Genomic DNA, 15,891 nt, shown 5'->3' on the forward strand with positions numbered 1-15,891 from the left:
GTTATATTAATATTCACATTCACATTCAACAACCAGATATATGAACAAATCAACGGAACACCCATGGGATCACCAATCTCGGGACTCATAGCAGAGGCAGTTATGGAAAGGTTAGAACAAACAGTCCTACCACAAATTCAACCCAAACTCTGGGTCAGATATGTCGATGACACGTTTGTAATAATTAAAAACACGGAAATAGAAAAAACACACCGGATCCTTAACACCATACTCACAGGAATCCGATTCACGAGAGAAGAAGTAAAGGATAGCCAACTCCCATTCCGAGCAGCTTAATTAGTGTTAAATAATGCTTATCCAGAAATGCTCTTGTGTTCAGCAATGTGCGTTCTTGTCCACTGCACATACCCCATTACCTCAGGTACCATTATGCTGACGTTTCCACCAGAAATGTCATTGTCATCAATCTGTCAGCAATTTGGTCAAAATCCCAGCTGCCCATATGGCCTTGCTTCAATCCTTCCACAGTAATAATTACAGCAGGAAATCTGGATCCATCGTGTTATCAGGGTACATTTGTACATCTGCTTTAACAAAAAGTTAAATGATGAAGTATGATACTTTACAACACCATTGTAGGGAAGGCAACACTTGCAGGTTTCATTAAAGGGATTGATGGTAGTCCAGCAATGATGGGCAAAGTACTTAGCTGGTGATCATTTAATGAGGTTGAAACCCAGTGAGATAAATCAATAAACGATATAAATGGAACACGAAATGACACGACCAGCTATCCTTAGTAGCCACACACGCAGACAACAAGCAACATGAATTCGACTGGGACAACACTACTATCATAGGGCAAGCCAGACAGAGAACAGCCAGGGAATTCCTAGAGGCATGGCATTCATCCACAAACTCCATCAACAAACACATCGACCTGGACCCAATATACCAACCACTACAGCGGACAGCTGAAACTGACAACTGGAAGCGGCAGGGACAGACCACTATAAACACCGGAGGAAACATCAAAGAAGCGCTTCGCAGGAGGCTCCCAAGCACTGATGATGTCGCCTAGCCAGGGGACGAAACGTTTGCAACAAAAACTTCCAGCTCGGCGAACACAACCACAACAACATATTAATATTTATCACATTTCCTTAAATTTATTAATCTGAGCTGTTACTTTAATTGCGAGATACTAAAGGAGAATTGGGTGGTTTTATCCTCAGGAGAAGGCAAAATACAAACTGCCCAGGGTCATTCCTGCTTCAGTGAATTGTTATTGTCAGAAACCTGGGACCAAATTACCTGCCTTCTGATTAACTTGGGGAGTAGTGAATGAGGCAGATTTGCTAATAAAAGAAAAGGTAATGCATTTTTTTGCACTCAATAAATATGTTTTGTTTATGCTTTTTAAACAATAGGTATGAGTTAAGTGAGAAGGTGTTGTCGGCTTGTAATATCCTGAAAAAGCAGCTCAATGATCCAAAAGCAATGGCAAGCAAAGAAGTGGTAAGGTTAAGTTAAATTTCAGTGTTCTTCCTAGATGATTCAGGACGTTTACAAATGTGCAAGTTTAAATGCATTTCAAGAACAATATACCTGTGCATCTTCAATTGGTGCTGTTTCCACAGTAATGTAATGTAGAAAATGTGGAACATGGTTCCTGGAAATATTTAGAATATGTAGATAAAATAGCAAAAGGTGCTTTTAAAACAAATTAGATTTGAATACTCTTTATAGCCCTTTTACGATGGTCTTCCTATAGAGTCCAGCAACCAAGGATGAATAGCAATATTCATTATATTGTCGAGAATTTTATTGGATTCTGATTAGATTAGATTCGATTCCCTACAGTGTGAAAACAGGCCCTTCGGCCCAACAAGTCCACACCAACCCTCCGAAGATTAATGCACCCAGACTCATTTCCCTTCTTTTACCCCTGACTGATGCACCTAACACTGTGGGCAATTTAGCTTGTCATTATTTGGAATGGGGGAGGAAACTGGAGCACCCGAAGGAAACCCACACAGACACAGGGAGAATGTGCAAACTCCACACAGACAGTGGCCCAAGCTGGGAATTGAACCTGGGTCCCTGACGCTGGGAGGCAGCAGTGCTAACCACTGAGCCACTGTACCACCCCATTATATTTGGACATCAGAGACGATATATATATTGTACTTTAATTTAAGAAATTAAACTGTTAAGGTGGATTATATATAGATGGTGGAGCAAATTTTAAAAATGTAGTTTATTTCAAAAACAGTGGCTTATCTATTGCATCAGGTTGTGGGAATATTCAGAGAATCTGTAGAACATTTGCATTTATGGAACAGATTTTCTTACATTAATTTGATTTTTATAATGACATTTTCAGATAATTCATTCATATCAAACCTAATTTAAATGTTGGAGACCCTTCTTTTCTTTTATTTGTCAATTGCAATTCATTATGTGTTTAACAGTTTAATTATTGATACTTAGATTTTAATTGGGTAGGTAAGACCTTGCTTAACAGTAATAGTGTACTGTGCTCTATTCCAATCATAAAGGTTATCAAAATGATCCATTCACTCATTGTCTTCTTGTAATCTTTTGAGCTCTTTCATGGGATGTGGACAACATTGGCTAAGCCGATATTTATTGCTATCCTAATTGCCCAGTGAGTGGCCTTCTTGAACTGCTGCAGTCTTTGTGGTGCTGTCAGGGAAGGTTTTTTTTTAGATTAGATTACTAACAGTGTGGAAACAGGCCCTTCGGCCCAACAAGTCCACACCGACCCGTCGAAGTGTAACCCACCCATACCCCTACATTTACCCCTTACCTAATTCTACGGGCAATTTAGCCTGGCCAATTCACCTGACCTGCACATCTTTGGACTGTGGGAGGAAACCGGAGCACCCGGAGGAAACCCACGCAGACACGGGGAGAACGTGCAAACTCCACACAGTCAGTCGCCTGAGGCGGGAATTGAACCCGGGTCTCAGGCGCTGTGAGGCAGCAGTGCTAACCACTGTGCCACCGTGTCGCCACCGTTCTTCATAAAGTTTCATGTTATTTACTTCTGAAGCTACTTATCACCAAGTGGAGTGCTATGTTTCTTAATGTAGAACTTTGTGAATTTCACAGAGACTTTGCCTGAACAATATTCAGCATGAATGGTTCCGTGTATCAAGTCAGAAGTTGGCAGTTCCCACCATGGTTGAAGATTACTTGGCTGGATTCAGGGAGATTTCAGCAGAAGTCTTGAAATATGTGGTCAACATGGCAGATGGAAATGGAAACACAGCCCTTCACTATAGTGTGTCTCACTCAAATTTTGAAATTGTCAAGTTGCTTCTGGATGCAAGTATGTTGAATATCTTAATTCTTTGCATGTTTGTGTTAATGCTACTGACATTATTTTCAGAAGGTTGATGATGTACGCTGTGTTTGTAATATAATCTCCATTACTAAGCATCAAGAATATCAAGGTTATGGGATAGGGCACATCTCTGCCCTTGAGCATGCTAAGTAAAACCCCTGCTCTGAATCATGAATAACATACAGCTACCAAGAAAGAAATAATTTCATCTTTGCTGTGTGTGGCATCTCTTTGAGAGTCAACAATCATTTGTGTGACAGTTCTCTGAAAGGCGAATTGTCCAAGGCAGGTAGCACTCACTGGGGTAAAAAAAAATCACTTTACGGGCTTGGGCACACTAACCGAATGGAAGACAGACACATCGCAAGGATAGCTTGTGTGCTGAGATATCCAGAAATCCAGTCAAACACACACTGGATGCTTGCAAGGATAACATGAAGACCCTAAATGTTAAATTTTGCACCTGGGAAACAATAGCCAATAACAGAGGAAAATTATGACATTTAATCATGAGCTAGAATACATCACCCTGTGGTAAAGGCGTCAACCCCAAAAACTACAATCCACAACAAGGTTAGGTGAATTAGTTAGAGGTAAAATGTAGAGTAATAGGTTCAAGGAATGGGTCTGGGTGGGTTACTTTTTGGAGGATAGGTGTGGACTTGTTGGGCTGAAGGGCCTGTTTCCACACTGTAGGGATTCTATGATAACTACCTCCTATCTAAAACCTGCCTCTCATGAAGATTGGTCTCTTCAGTCATTTGCAAAAGTGCATCACATGAAACTAGCCCATCCACACTGGATGTGCTGGGTATCTTAGGCAGAGGAAAGGCTGCTAATGGTGAGAGTTGTTAACACAATTTGTCATGAATGCTAAAAATCTCTTTCAAATGTCTACACTGTTTTGAAAAAATATCCAGCAGCAAATATGAATGATACTGTTTTAAAGACATGCTGTTCTACTGATTTGAATATTTTAAAATATTTTAGATGATACTTTGTTTTAATGAAAGCAGTACAGGTTTATCAGTATTTGGTGCTTTTGTTTGATTCATTGTGGTATCTCGCACCAGATGTGGCTTCAGCGATCGAACATTTTCTAATGCTTGCCCCACCGGGTTTTACAGCATGAATATGTCGTGGCTGACATTTCAGTGTTAAGGAAATAAATAAATTAAATGTCAAGAAGTCAGTCTTCGTTTTTGAGTGAGAAGTACCTTTATTGATGGAAATTTATTAAACAGGTTGATGAATAGGCATATGCTGTCCTTTCTAAACCCAACTATCTATTTCATTCTTGTATCTGACATGGCAGGACAGGCGAAAGGTAAATAGAAAGGGAAATCCATACTGATGGAACAGAGACTTGACTTTTGTTCTAAGAAGCTAAAGATACAGTATGCACCTTTTGGATTGTAAAATATTTTTGGTTTAAATTATTGGATTAGTGAGAAATGTGTCTTTCATGTACTCTTACTGTACACATTCTGGTTTATCGTTTGCTGTATATGCTTCACATTTGAAATGTATCTGGTGAAATGGCATGTTTTCTAAGTGCAAGGGTATTGAGCCAGAATTCACTCTGTGACAAATGTAGGTTCATTAACCTTTGTTTTCCATGAGCTTTTGCACTGTAAGTTACAGATTAATTGTAGCACGGTGCCCTTAGGAGTTACAATTGTGCAGCTCCTTAATCAATTAAATTGAAAAGTGTTCATGAATAGTGCAGTAATATAAAACAAAGAACTGCAGATGCTGAAGATCTGAAACAAAAACAGAAATTGGTGGAGAAACTCAGCAGATCCAGCAGCATCTGTGGAGAGGAAACAGAGTTAACAACTTCAGTGCCCTAAAGAAGTGTCACTGGACTCGAAACATTAACTCTGCTTTCTGTCCACAGAGACTGCCAGACCTGCTGAGTTTCTCCAGCAGTTTCCCATTTTTCTCTCATGAATAGCGCAGATTGAAGCAAACACTAAGTTAGGATGATAAATTCATTATCAGACCAGGCATCAAAAGCAAAATAGAGCTAGAAAGAGAGGTTGGTTTAATAGAGAGAAAGAAACAGTACAGGAAAAGGAGCTAATTGGTAATTTCTAGAAAGCTGTTGAAATGATACTTCACACCGGAGTTAATTTTCATTGCCAGAGGGGTTTGGAAATAATTAAGATGCATAATTTTGTTAAAAGGTACTTAGATTGAAAAATACAAAGTCCTAAGAGAGCTTTCCATGGTGAATCTAGTTCATATTTACTCTGCAAATACAGACCTTCTAATGCTAATTCAGTGTACTTATTTGAGCAGCCAGATGGTGAGATGTCATTTTCATGAACTGCAAACAAAACAGCACATCTCCAACAGAAAGGTCCAGGTTTTCATGTTTAATTACACTTTTCCCCTTTGCTTGAAGTTACTCTTTGATTGAATAAATGAATATTATTAGCTTCGCTTTTATTTAACCTCATTGAAAGTTAATCAAAAATGTGCCTTTCACTTTGTTGAATAGCTGGCTTTGGAAAGAATGATGTGGTTTAGCAAAGCTTTCAGTATTGGTTTGATGGTGTTTCAGGAATTAAGGTGTTCTTTTTATTACAGACATCTGCAATGTTAATCAGCAGAACAAAGCTGGCTATACTCCCATTATGCTCGCTGCTCTCGCTGCAGTGGAAAATGAAAAAGACATGAAAATTGTGGATGAATTGTTTAGTCAGGGAGATGTAAATGCCAAAGCCAGTCAGGTTTGTAACATCTCTTTTATATTGTGACAATTGTTTTAAGAAATCACTCTAACTTTTAATTTTAACTTTTTTATTCAACTTAAAACCCTACTTAATAGCCTGCCTCTTGTTTGCTATGTTTACACTATAGTTGTAGATTGTGATGTGCAGCAATGTTGGCTTTCCCAGTCTACTCCATTGGAGGCCAACAGCCCCACCCAGACCATTTGGAAGGCTGTTGGTCATCATACAATTGGAGCAACAGGGAAGCTCTGCAATAATTAGTGTTTGTGGTGTGCCTGAAAAGTTTAATGCATCTGACCACTTCCATAGTTTCAAAGTTCAGTGGCAAGGCTTTGTTATAGACAGGAAGGATTCTTATTTTTTGCTACCATTGAGCTCCTTCATGTTGTTGTTGGGTTAAGACTCTGAACTCCTGCAGTGAAGGCACCTTCTCGCACTTGTCAGGGCCATGTGTGACTTATGGCACTTGCTGAAGCTTTCAAATTGACGTTGAGTTGCCCTAATTGTCCCTCAACTACAAAAAGTGGACCCGGGTAGGAATGCAGTGGGAAGCTGACCTGACGGACATGATTAGATTAGATTACAGTGTGGAAACAGGCCCTTGGGCCCAACAAGTCCACACCGACCCGCCGAAGCGAAACCCACCCATACCCCTACATTTACCCCTTACCTAACACTACGGGCAATTTAGTATGGCCAATTCACCTGACCCTGCACATCTTTGGATGGTGGGAGGAAACCGGAGCACCCGGAGGAAACCCACGCAGACACGGGGAGAACGTGCAACAAAGAATTGCAGATGCTGAAGATCTGAAACAAAACCAGTCGCCTGAGGCGGGAATTGAACTCTGGTCTCTGGCGCTGTGAGGCAGCAGTGCTAACCACTGTGCCACCATGCCGCCCATCTTTCCAAATTTGCTTTTTCCTTGCTTCCACCCTTATTTCTCCCTCGCAGCTCCCTTTCTCACAAGCTTCTGTTATCATCAAATTTGGATGCATTACGAGTAGTCCTTTTATCAAAGTCATTTAACATATTCTATAAATAGCTGATGCCGTACTGGTCCTTGTGACGCTCTATTCATAATTGTCTGCTAAAGATTAACAAAACTATTCTGACTCTCTTTTTTTCTAGATGCAATCCTATATCCATGCTAATGCTTTATCACCAACCCCATGAAATCTTATCTCATGCATCAATTATTCACATGGCACCTTAATGAATGTTTTTTTTTTAAATTCAAATATACTGTATCCAATGATTTTCCTTATGTCTATCCTGCAGGTTACACTCTGAAAGAATCTAGTCAATTTGTTGTAAACTCACGCTGCTTTATCTAATCATTCTATAATTATCCTGTTAATAATCATTTCTATAATTATCCTGATGACTGGTGTCGAGCTGACTGGCCATGGTTCACTGTTTCCTGCCCCTGTTCTTTCTTGTTGTCATTTTACATTGGCTACTTTCCAATCCACTGAGACCATTTAAGAATCTAGCAAATGTTTGACAATCACAACCAGCACGTCCACTCTCTCTGCAACCACCTCTTTTCAAGCACTAACCTGGAGCTTGTAGGGCCCATTAGGGTTTAGGTTAACTTAGGGTAAATTAACTAATCTCACTAATCTTTTTCTTGCTTATTCTGATTTGCTTTAGTTGATTTGTGGGACAACACTGTAGTGTTTAAAATGATCTGTCAGAGCAGTTGTAAGGCAGCTATTTCCTCTCTTGGAAGAATCCAAAGCAAGGAGATCTTAAAATTAGAGGTTTTCGCATTCAGGAATGAAATCAGGAAGCACTTCTGCTTAACAAGGCTTCCTGATTTCATCCACCATGCATTAACATGAGTTCATTGAAATTTCCACATTGAGATAAACAAATATTTATTACTTATAAATGTTAAGAGTTATGCATCAAAGGTTGGTAAGTTAGATTCGAGATACAGATAAGCGCTAGTCCAATTGACTTGGCTGACCAGGCTTCAGTGAGTGAGTGACTTGTGCTCTATCTATTTTATACATGGTCCATTGGAAAGAAGACTTGGTTTTATAGTGGGTTTTTTTATTTAGCTTTCTCTTGAAATATATTTATCTTCCTTTATTGAAATGCATCACACTGACTGACTGACTGTTTACTTTTCTCAGTCTCCTCCAGACTGTGAAACATTTGGCTCCACATAATTCCCCAGTAGTGTTCTAATTAAAGATGAAAATCCCATTGATTGACCATACCATGTTGAAGTGTGTTGAAACTCGAGTCCTCTGTTAAATTTCTGTAGTGTTTTGCATTTTCTGGCGTAGAGCTGCTTTCTTGAAGTGCATAACTCAGCCAGTTTTATCAGCTGTAAGTTTTCCTGGTTTTGTATCTTATGGTTTAGGCTGGTCAGACAGCGCTGATGCTTGCAGTGAGTCACGGGCGGATGGACATGGTGAAAGCCCTTCTCCTCTGTGGAGCTGATGTCAATATTCAGGATGACGAGGGCTCCACAGCACTGATGTGTGCGAGTGAGCACGGCCACGTGGAGATAGTTAAACTGCTGCTGGCCCAACCTGGATGTGATTCCACTTTAGCTGACAGTGTAAGTTGCTATTTGATTATTTTACTGCAGATGTCTGTGTTTGTCTTGTTTAAATTGTTTACTATCTATACATGTATGGACCATCTTTCCTCTCTGGATCAAGACACAGTTTATCTGATTGCTATGTGTGATTGCACAGGATAAATTGACTCGATGATATTAGTACATCAGATTGATCAGCTACTTCACAACCAGTCACTGATTAATGTTGGAAACAGGTGGAATTGTGGGACATCAGATTAGTTTTTTTGTCATCAATGATTGCTTCATGGAGAGGAAAAGCAATTAATAAAGATCAGCACTTTCAATTCATTTTTAATCCCACAGCTCGCATGGAAACCACATTAATCTCCCACACCCCCACACCTACATCCCCTCAACATTATCAAGTGCATTCACAACAGTAGTATCTGCGGGGTTTATTTACTTTGTGAATCAGTCTTTCAGTGAACCAAACTTAAAAATGTGTTGCTGGAAAAGCGCAGCAGGTCAGGCAGCATCAAAGGAGAAGGAGAATCGACGTTCCGGGCATAAGCCCTTCCCGAAACGACGATTCTCCTTCTCCTTTGATGCTGCCTGACCTGCGCTTTTCCAGCAACACATTTTTAAACTCTGATCTCCAGCATCTGCAGTCCTCACTTTCTCCTTTCTGTGAACCAAATCAGAGTTGTGAAGAATAATATTTCAGTATTTTATACGAGGCATTCATGATATATTTGTGTTGAATTAGAAGGTTTGAGGCGTAACCTTGAATTAGCAAATCAACAGTTACATTTATCCAGAATCAAAGTACTGTGGACACTGGAAGTCTAACATAAAAATAGCTGGCATATGCAGCTAGTCTGGTGGTAACTGTGGAGAGTGGAACCGAATTAATGATTCAAGCCAGTGATGTTGCACCAGAAATGTGTGTTGATTAGCAAAACATTGCTGAGATATAGTTCAGGAGATACAGCTGACCTTTGAACCAGTGCATCTGAAGAGGTCGGGGAAAGGTACTGAGATTCTCACATTGGACTACTATCCTATGACTGGAAAGTGTCCTTTTGGACTTCAAGTAAGATGACGGTTAGGCTAGGTTGTGATGAGGCTAGGTTGGCTGTCACTGGCTAAGCTCTCACAAAGAACAATCAGGAGTGAGATACTGGAAAGCTTTCCTTACCAACGAAAATTGTGCAAGGTATTGCTGTTTTTGGTTTGAGGGAGAAATTTGAGGCTAATTGTAAATTACAGCAAAATTACTTGGATACATTCTGAAAATCGACAGTTTTTTAATGTAAAATCTACAAAAATATCTTAATAGCAGAATTGAAAAATGCAACAGATATTGGTTACTAACAAGTTTACAATCTTGAAGGAAAATGCTTTGAAATCTATTGATGTAAAAATTGTGTTCGACTGTTCCCTAGCTACTGTATAGGTTATAGAACATAGAACGTTACAGCGCTGTACAGGCCCTACGGCCCTTGATGTTGCACCGACCTGTGAAACCAATCATCCATATGTTTATCCAATGACTATTTAAATGCCCTTAGTGTTGGTGAGTCCACTACTATTGTAGGCAGTACGTTCCACACCCTTACTATTCTTAGTAAAGAAACTACCTCTGACATTTGTCCTATATCTATCACTCCTCAATTTAAAGCTATGTCCCCTCATGCTAGCCATCACCATCCAAGGAAAAAGGCTCTCACTGTCCACCCTATCTAATCCTCTGATCATCTTATATGTTTCTATTAAGCCGGCTCTCAACCTTCTCTCTAACAAAAACAGTCTCCAGTACCTCAGCCTTTCCTCATAAGACCTTCCCTCCATACCAGGCAACATCCTGGTAAATCCCCTCTGCACAATGCTTCCCCAGAATTCCTGTATTGCATGTTCTTCAGTTTGTCATGAAAAGGACTGGTTAAATGGAGCTTCAGAATATCAATTAAATCCATATTTACTAAGATTAGCAACAATTTTTACACTTCATAAAATATGCATGAATGAGGAACATGCTCATAAGGTAGACTATTAATTTTATTTAAATTGATCTATCAAGAGCAATCTTAAATTTGTTACATCTTTTGCAAAATTTTTGCTTTTTCCTCGAGACTATTCCAAAAGCTGCTGATTAGTTTTTATTATTTATCTATTTGCCCTATTTCTGTTAGTTACTTTACGGTAGTATTTTGGGTTATCTTCACTTCTATACCATTTATGACTTTGTGTCTTGCCTCTCAGATGCTTCCATTCCTGGCTGATAGATCAAAGGTATTACACTAAATTATGTTTCAAAATCAAATTGTACTAAATGTTCCTATATTCTATACTTTATAAAGAATTTGTATTAGAAACATAATCTCTTTGAAAACGCAAATAACTAACATCAATCAGCTCTGAGGAATGTATTTTTTGTATCTAATTCAATGTTTTACAGCCAGCCTAAACTTAAACTTAAATCAAGGGATAGCATTACCCCTTTTCTTTGCTAAGATCAAGTCCCATTAAATACTTAATAACAGATGGGTGGAATTCACCAGAAAAAGAGTGGTTTACAATTTTTTCATCACTTTGATTTGTGATTTTTGCGCTGTTCTGGGACAGCTACTTTACACCGCTCTGTCATAAGAATATAGTTAGTATAATCAGAGATTATATCAAGTGCACAGCATTGGTTCGGTTTTATGTTCACTCACAGGGCACAACTATAGAACATAGAATATTACAGCGCAGTACAGACCCTTCGGCCTTCGATGTTGTGCCAACTTGTGGAACAAATCTGAAGCCGATCTAACCTACACTATTCCATTTTCATCCATATGTTTATCCAATAACCATTTAAATGCCCTTAAAGTTGGCGAGTCTACTACTATTGCAATTCCTGACAAAGTCAATACATAAATGTCATTTCTGTCATATGGAACTCGGGATTAATTATTTTATTGTCACGTATCAAAGTACAATGAAAAGTTTTGTTTACGAGCAGTACGGGCAGATCATACTAAGCAAGAGATGTACAGATCAGAGGCTGTAAATAGACTTAGACAGAGGCATACAGGTTACATCGAACAGAGTGCGTGCTAAGCAAGATCAACGTTAGCAAGATAAACATTATTTTAAGCTAGAGAGCCCATTCAGCAATCTAATAACAGCAGGGAAGAAGCTGTTCCTGAACCTGCTGGTGCTTGTGTTCAGGCTTCTGTATCTTCTGCCTGATAGAAGAGGTTGGAGGAGATCATTACTGGGGTGGGAAGGGTCTTTAATGTTGGCAGCCTTTCTGCGACAGTGAGCCATGTAGATGGAAGATTGGCTTCCATGGTGGTCTGGGCTAGGCACACAAGCTTCTGTAGTTTCCTACGGTCCTAGATAGAGCAGTTGCCGCACCTGGACAATATGCTTTTTGTGGTGCATCTGTAAATGTTGGTGAGGGTCCGTATGGGCATGCCAAAATTCCTAAGCTGCCTGAGGAAGAAGAGGCATTGTTGTGCCTTCTTGACCTTCGTACCTATGTGGGAAGTCCAGGACAGGTTCTCGGTTATTGTCACTCCAAGAAACTTGATACTGTCCACCCGCTCAACTTCAATTCCATTGAAGTAGATGGGAGCGTGTTCTCCATCTTCCTTTCTGAAGTCAATGGTAAAGTTCTTTAGTTTTGCAGATGTTGAGAGCGAGTTTGTTCTCATTGTACTATGTCACCAAGCCCTCTATCTCCATTCTGTATTTTTGACTTGTTGTTAGATATCCCTCCTACTATGGTGGTGTCATTAGTGAACTTGCAGATGCTGTTTGTTTGGAATTTAGCAACGCAGTCATGGGTGTACAGGGAGTACAGTAGGGGGCTGGGACACATCATTGGAGGGCTCCAATGTTGAGTGTCTATTTTCACTGATTGCAGTCTGTGGGTCAGGAAACTGAGGATCCAATTACAGAGGGCGGAGCCAAGATCTATGTCTGGGAATTTTGAGATCAATCTGCAAGTGATAATTTTGTTGAAAGTGAAGCTGCAGTCAATGAGCAAGTGTGTGACATTGATCTCCCTGTTGTCCAGATGTTCCAGGGATGAGTGCAGGGCGAGGGACATGGCATCTGCCGTTTTACATTGGTCAGCAAATTGTGGGGGATTGAGGCAGGCTGGGAAACTGGAGTTGATGTGGGCCATGACCAGCCTCTCGAAGCACTTCATGATGATTGACGTCAGAGTCACTGGGCGGTAGTTATTAAGGCTCGTTTCTTAGGTACGGGGATGATGGTGGCCTTCTTGAAGCAGGTGGGGACTTTGGCTTGAAGGAGGGAGAGCTTGAAGATGTCTGTGAATACCTCCGCCAGCTGGTCCAGGCTGGGTCTGAGTGCACGGCTGGAGACATCATCTGGGCCAGTCGCTTTCCATAGATTGATTCCAAGGAAGACCATTCTGATGTTGTCTGGTAACTTACCATCAGTTTTAGGAGATCTGTCTTTCATAATATGCACACATGAGATTTCAGTCGTGTAAATAACTGTCTGCAGTGAGTGTTTTTGGAAATATTAAAGTCATTGTGGTTTGTTAGACATTTGGGCCATTTTCACTTTTCAACCAACAGCCCAGCTATTGAATATGCAGCTGTCAACTGCTCAGATATGGGTAACAAATACTTACATTGATGGAAAGCTGTTGTCTATATTTGTGAAGCACATTTGAGACAATTAAAGAACTAGCACCTAAGATGTTAATCAGCGTCTTTCACCCCCACCAAAAAAGGTTATTTCTGATTTGTTCCTTAGTGGATGATCTACCCATATTTCCATGTAGTTTGGTTTTACTAGTCAAAACACTATTGTGATGCAAATAAAATGCATTTTATTAATACAATAGATTTACTGGTATTTGTCAAGGATTGCTTTCAAAATAAAAGTAGAGTTGAGTTTTTAATGTATACAAGGGTATGTCCATTTTGGATTCATTATGTAATTGAACACAATTCCTCCTTTCATTCAGGATGGTAGTACAGCTTTGTCTATTGCTCTAGAAGCTGGTCATAAAGATATCGGAGTCTTGCTGTATGCTCATGTCAACTTTTCTAAAGCTCAGTCACCGGTAAGTACATATTTTTCTTTTAAATTAATAATATGATTACATCTAGGCTTAAATGATACATACACTTCAATGTAAAAAAAGATGCTGCACTTGGTTAGTTAAGTTTCCTTGGTTTTACAGCAGCCTAATTTAGTTAAACTTTTTCTTCCCTTTTTTGAACTCCAGCCATACTGAAGAACAATGTTACTTGGTATATGAACAGCTTAGCCTAACCAATGCTATTTATTCCATTTGCCCAGTGATGGGAGTGTCTGAGGTTGATGCTTTCTGTAACAGGACAGTAAGGCTAGAACCTTCAATCTGGAAAATTCTGTGTATGACTCTCACTGTCAGTTGGAGTTTCACCTTGTTACAGTGTGCAACTTCATCAATAAGTTTATTACAGATAATTCTAGGCAGACCAATGCATTTAACAGAATACATTCTTCATCTAATGCTGTACTTAATAGCAAATGACTAAAAGCTAGATAACTTAAATAGCTAAATAACTTAATTAACAAAATGGGAGTAAAATATCCAAGTACTCTATTAGCACAGGGTTGAATGGAATTTGTATGTGTATTCAAATATTTCCAAAATTGATTCAAGCATTGAGCACAAGAATGGCTGTATTAGATATTACTGCAAAGCTACAGTTAGTTTAACTAATCACAGAATTGTTATGGTATAGAAGGAGGCCATTCAGCCCACTGTGTTAGTACTGACTGTTCAAGCCAATATCTTTCCCTCATGCCAGTCCCATGCTTTTTCCTCCTATCTCTGCATAATTGTTCAGGACATATTTTTCATTGAAAACACGATAAAGTCTAAATTTGTAAACCTGTGTATTTGTTTTCTAGGGTACACCCAGGCTCGGAAGGAAAACCTCTCCAAGTCCAACAAGACGAAGCAAATTTGATTGATCCTACCTGCCATTGACTCAGTCCTTTCTATTAAGCTGCTATGTAACCTTGTTAATATTGACAGACACTGAATGTAAATGTGTGCCTGAGCTCACCAGCATAACGTTTTTTAGCAATAGTACAAAAGAGGTAGCTCTGCCAATCTACTGACCAGCAACTAAACTGGAAAGTGTTGTGGAGGCTGGCATTATAAAGTCTTCATTATACACTCAGCTTGACTATCGCCTCATCCAATGCTGCTGTTGCAAGCTTTTTTTTGTCTCTGTTTTGAATATTGTCTTATCCCCCTGTGTTAGACTACAGTGAACACTGCAAGGAATTATTTAGCTTTCTCCTTTTCATGCATCCACTATTAGTTGTAATCTATATTTTGTCTGTAAAAACGTTCATTAAAACAAGTGTCATGATATTAATGACATTATTTTAAATCTCTACATTGTATTTATAATATTTGAAATTATACAATTGAGTTGGTAACGTGAAAATTTAAGTGTTGTGAGGGATGGCCTTTGTTTAGCTTTCCCTTAACTGCAGAAAGATATGGAACTTTTTTATATATCAAACAAAATCATTTGTACCTGTTCAAAATTGAGTTATACAGTATTTTCAAACTATTTTATACACCCAAATAAAGATGAATTTACATGAAGAATAATTTCCTATTGAACATAGCTTTTTAATTCTTTTTAGAAATTGTTTACATCACTGTATCTAATTTGGTTTTAGTGATATTTGAGGTATTATTTGTATATCAACCTGTCTTTCAATTAAAGCCTGTACATGGTTTTCTGTGCATATTTATAAAGACTGCAATCTTGTCACCTTTAAAGTTGTCATGTGTGTATTTAAAAGTTTGAAGTGCCTTAGATCCTTGCCATATTTTCAGAATAAAAGCGACATGATGCTAATTCTCTTGTTTGCTTTGCTTATTAATGCCATTTTATAATTCCTATTAGAATCTGTTTCAATGGCCTGGGGTTTTGTGCTGTTCATTTGACAGAATTAGAGAGGGAGGACTGAGCAAGTCTCCATTGGCTAAAAGGCTCAATCAGATTTGTCTACAGTAGTATAGAGACTGTTTTCAGCAACACCTGTTACATGTAATTCTTGATTGATATCGACAACAATGCATCCCACATCCCAATGCCTATGTTAACAGCAAAACTGATTGATTTTCTTTTTAATTCATTCGTGGGATGTGGATGTCACTGGACATTGATCGCCCATCCCTAATTGCCCAGAGGGCAGTTAAGTGTCAACCACATTGCTATGGTGT

General features: G+C 39.1%; 1 protein-coding gene across 10 annotated transcripts in view; it reads left to right on the forward strand.

The window, feature by feature from the left end:
* The window catches only part of kank1a (KN motif and ankyrin repeat domains 1a), a 247,080-nt gene extending 231,557 nt beyond the window's left edge, over positions 1-15,523 (forward strand). For all 10 annotated transcript variants that reach the window (XM_043718316.1, XM_043718240.1, XM_043718288.1 and 7 more), the window contains 6 exons: positions 1,392-1,479; positions 3,100-3,319; positions 5,930-6,072; positions 8,454-8,654; positions 13,615-13,713; positions 14,553-15,523. In XM_043718316.1, the coding sequence (XP_043574251.1) occupies positions 1,392-1,479; positions 3,100-3,319; positions 5,930-6,072; positions 8,454-8,654; positions 13,615-13,713; positions 14,553-14,615 (814 nt within the window). In that variant the 3' untranslated portion in view covers positions 14,616-15,523. The remainder of the gene's footprint in view (positions 1-1,391; positions 1,480-3,099; positions 3,320-5,929; positions 6,073-8,453; positions 8,655-13,614; positions 13,714-14,552) is intronic.
* Positions 15,524-15,891: the final 368 nt, after the last annotated feature.

This window comes from Chiloscyllium plagiosum, chromosome 2 (assembly GCF_004010195.1).
Source record: "Chiloscyllium plagiosum isolate BGI_BamShark_2017 chromosome 2, ASM401019v2, whole genome shotgun sequence".
Classification (NCBI taxonomy): Eukaryota; Metazoa; Chordata; class Chondrichthyes; order Orectolobiformes; family Hemiscylliidae; genus Chiloscyllium; species Chiloscyllium plagiosum.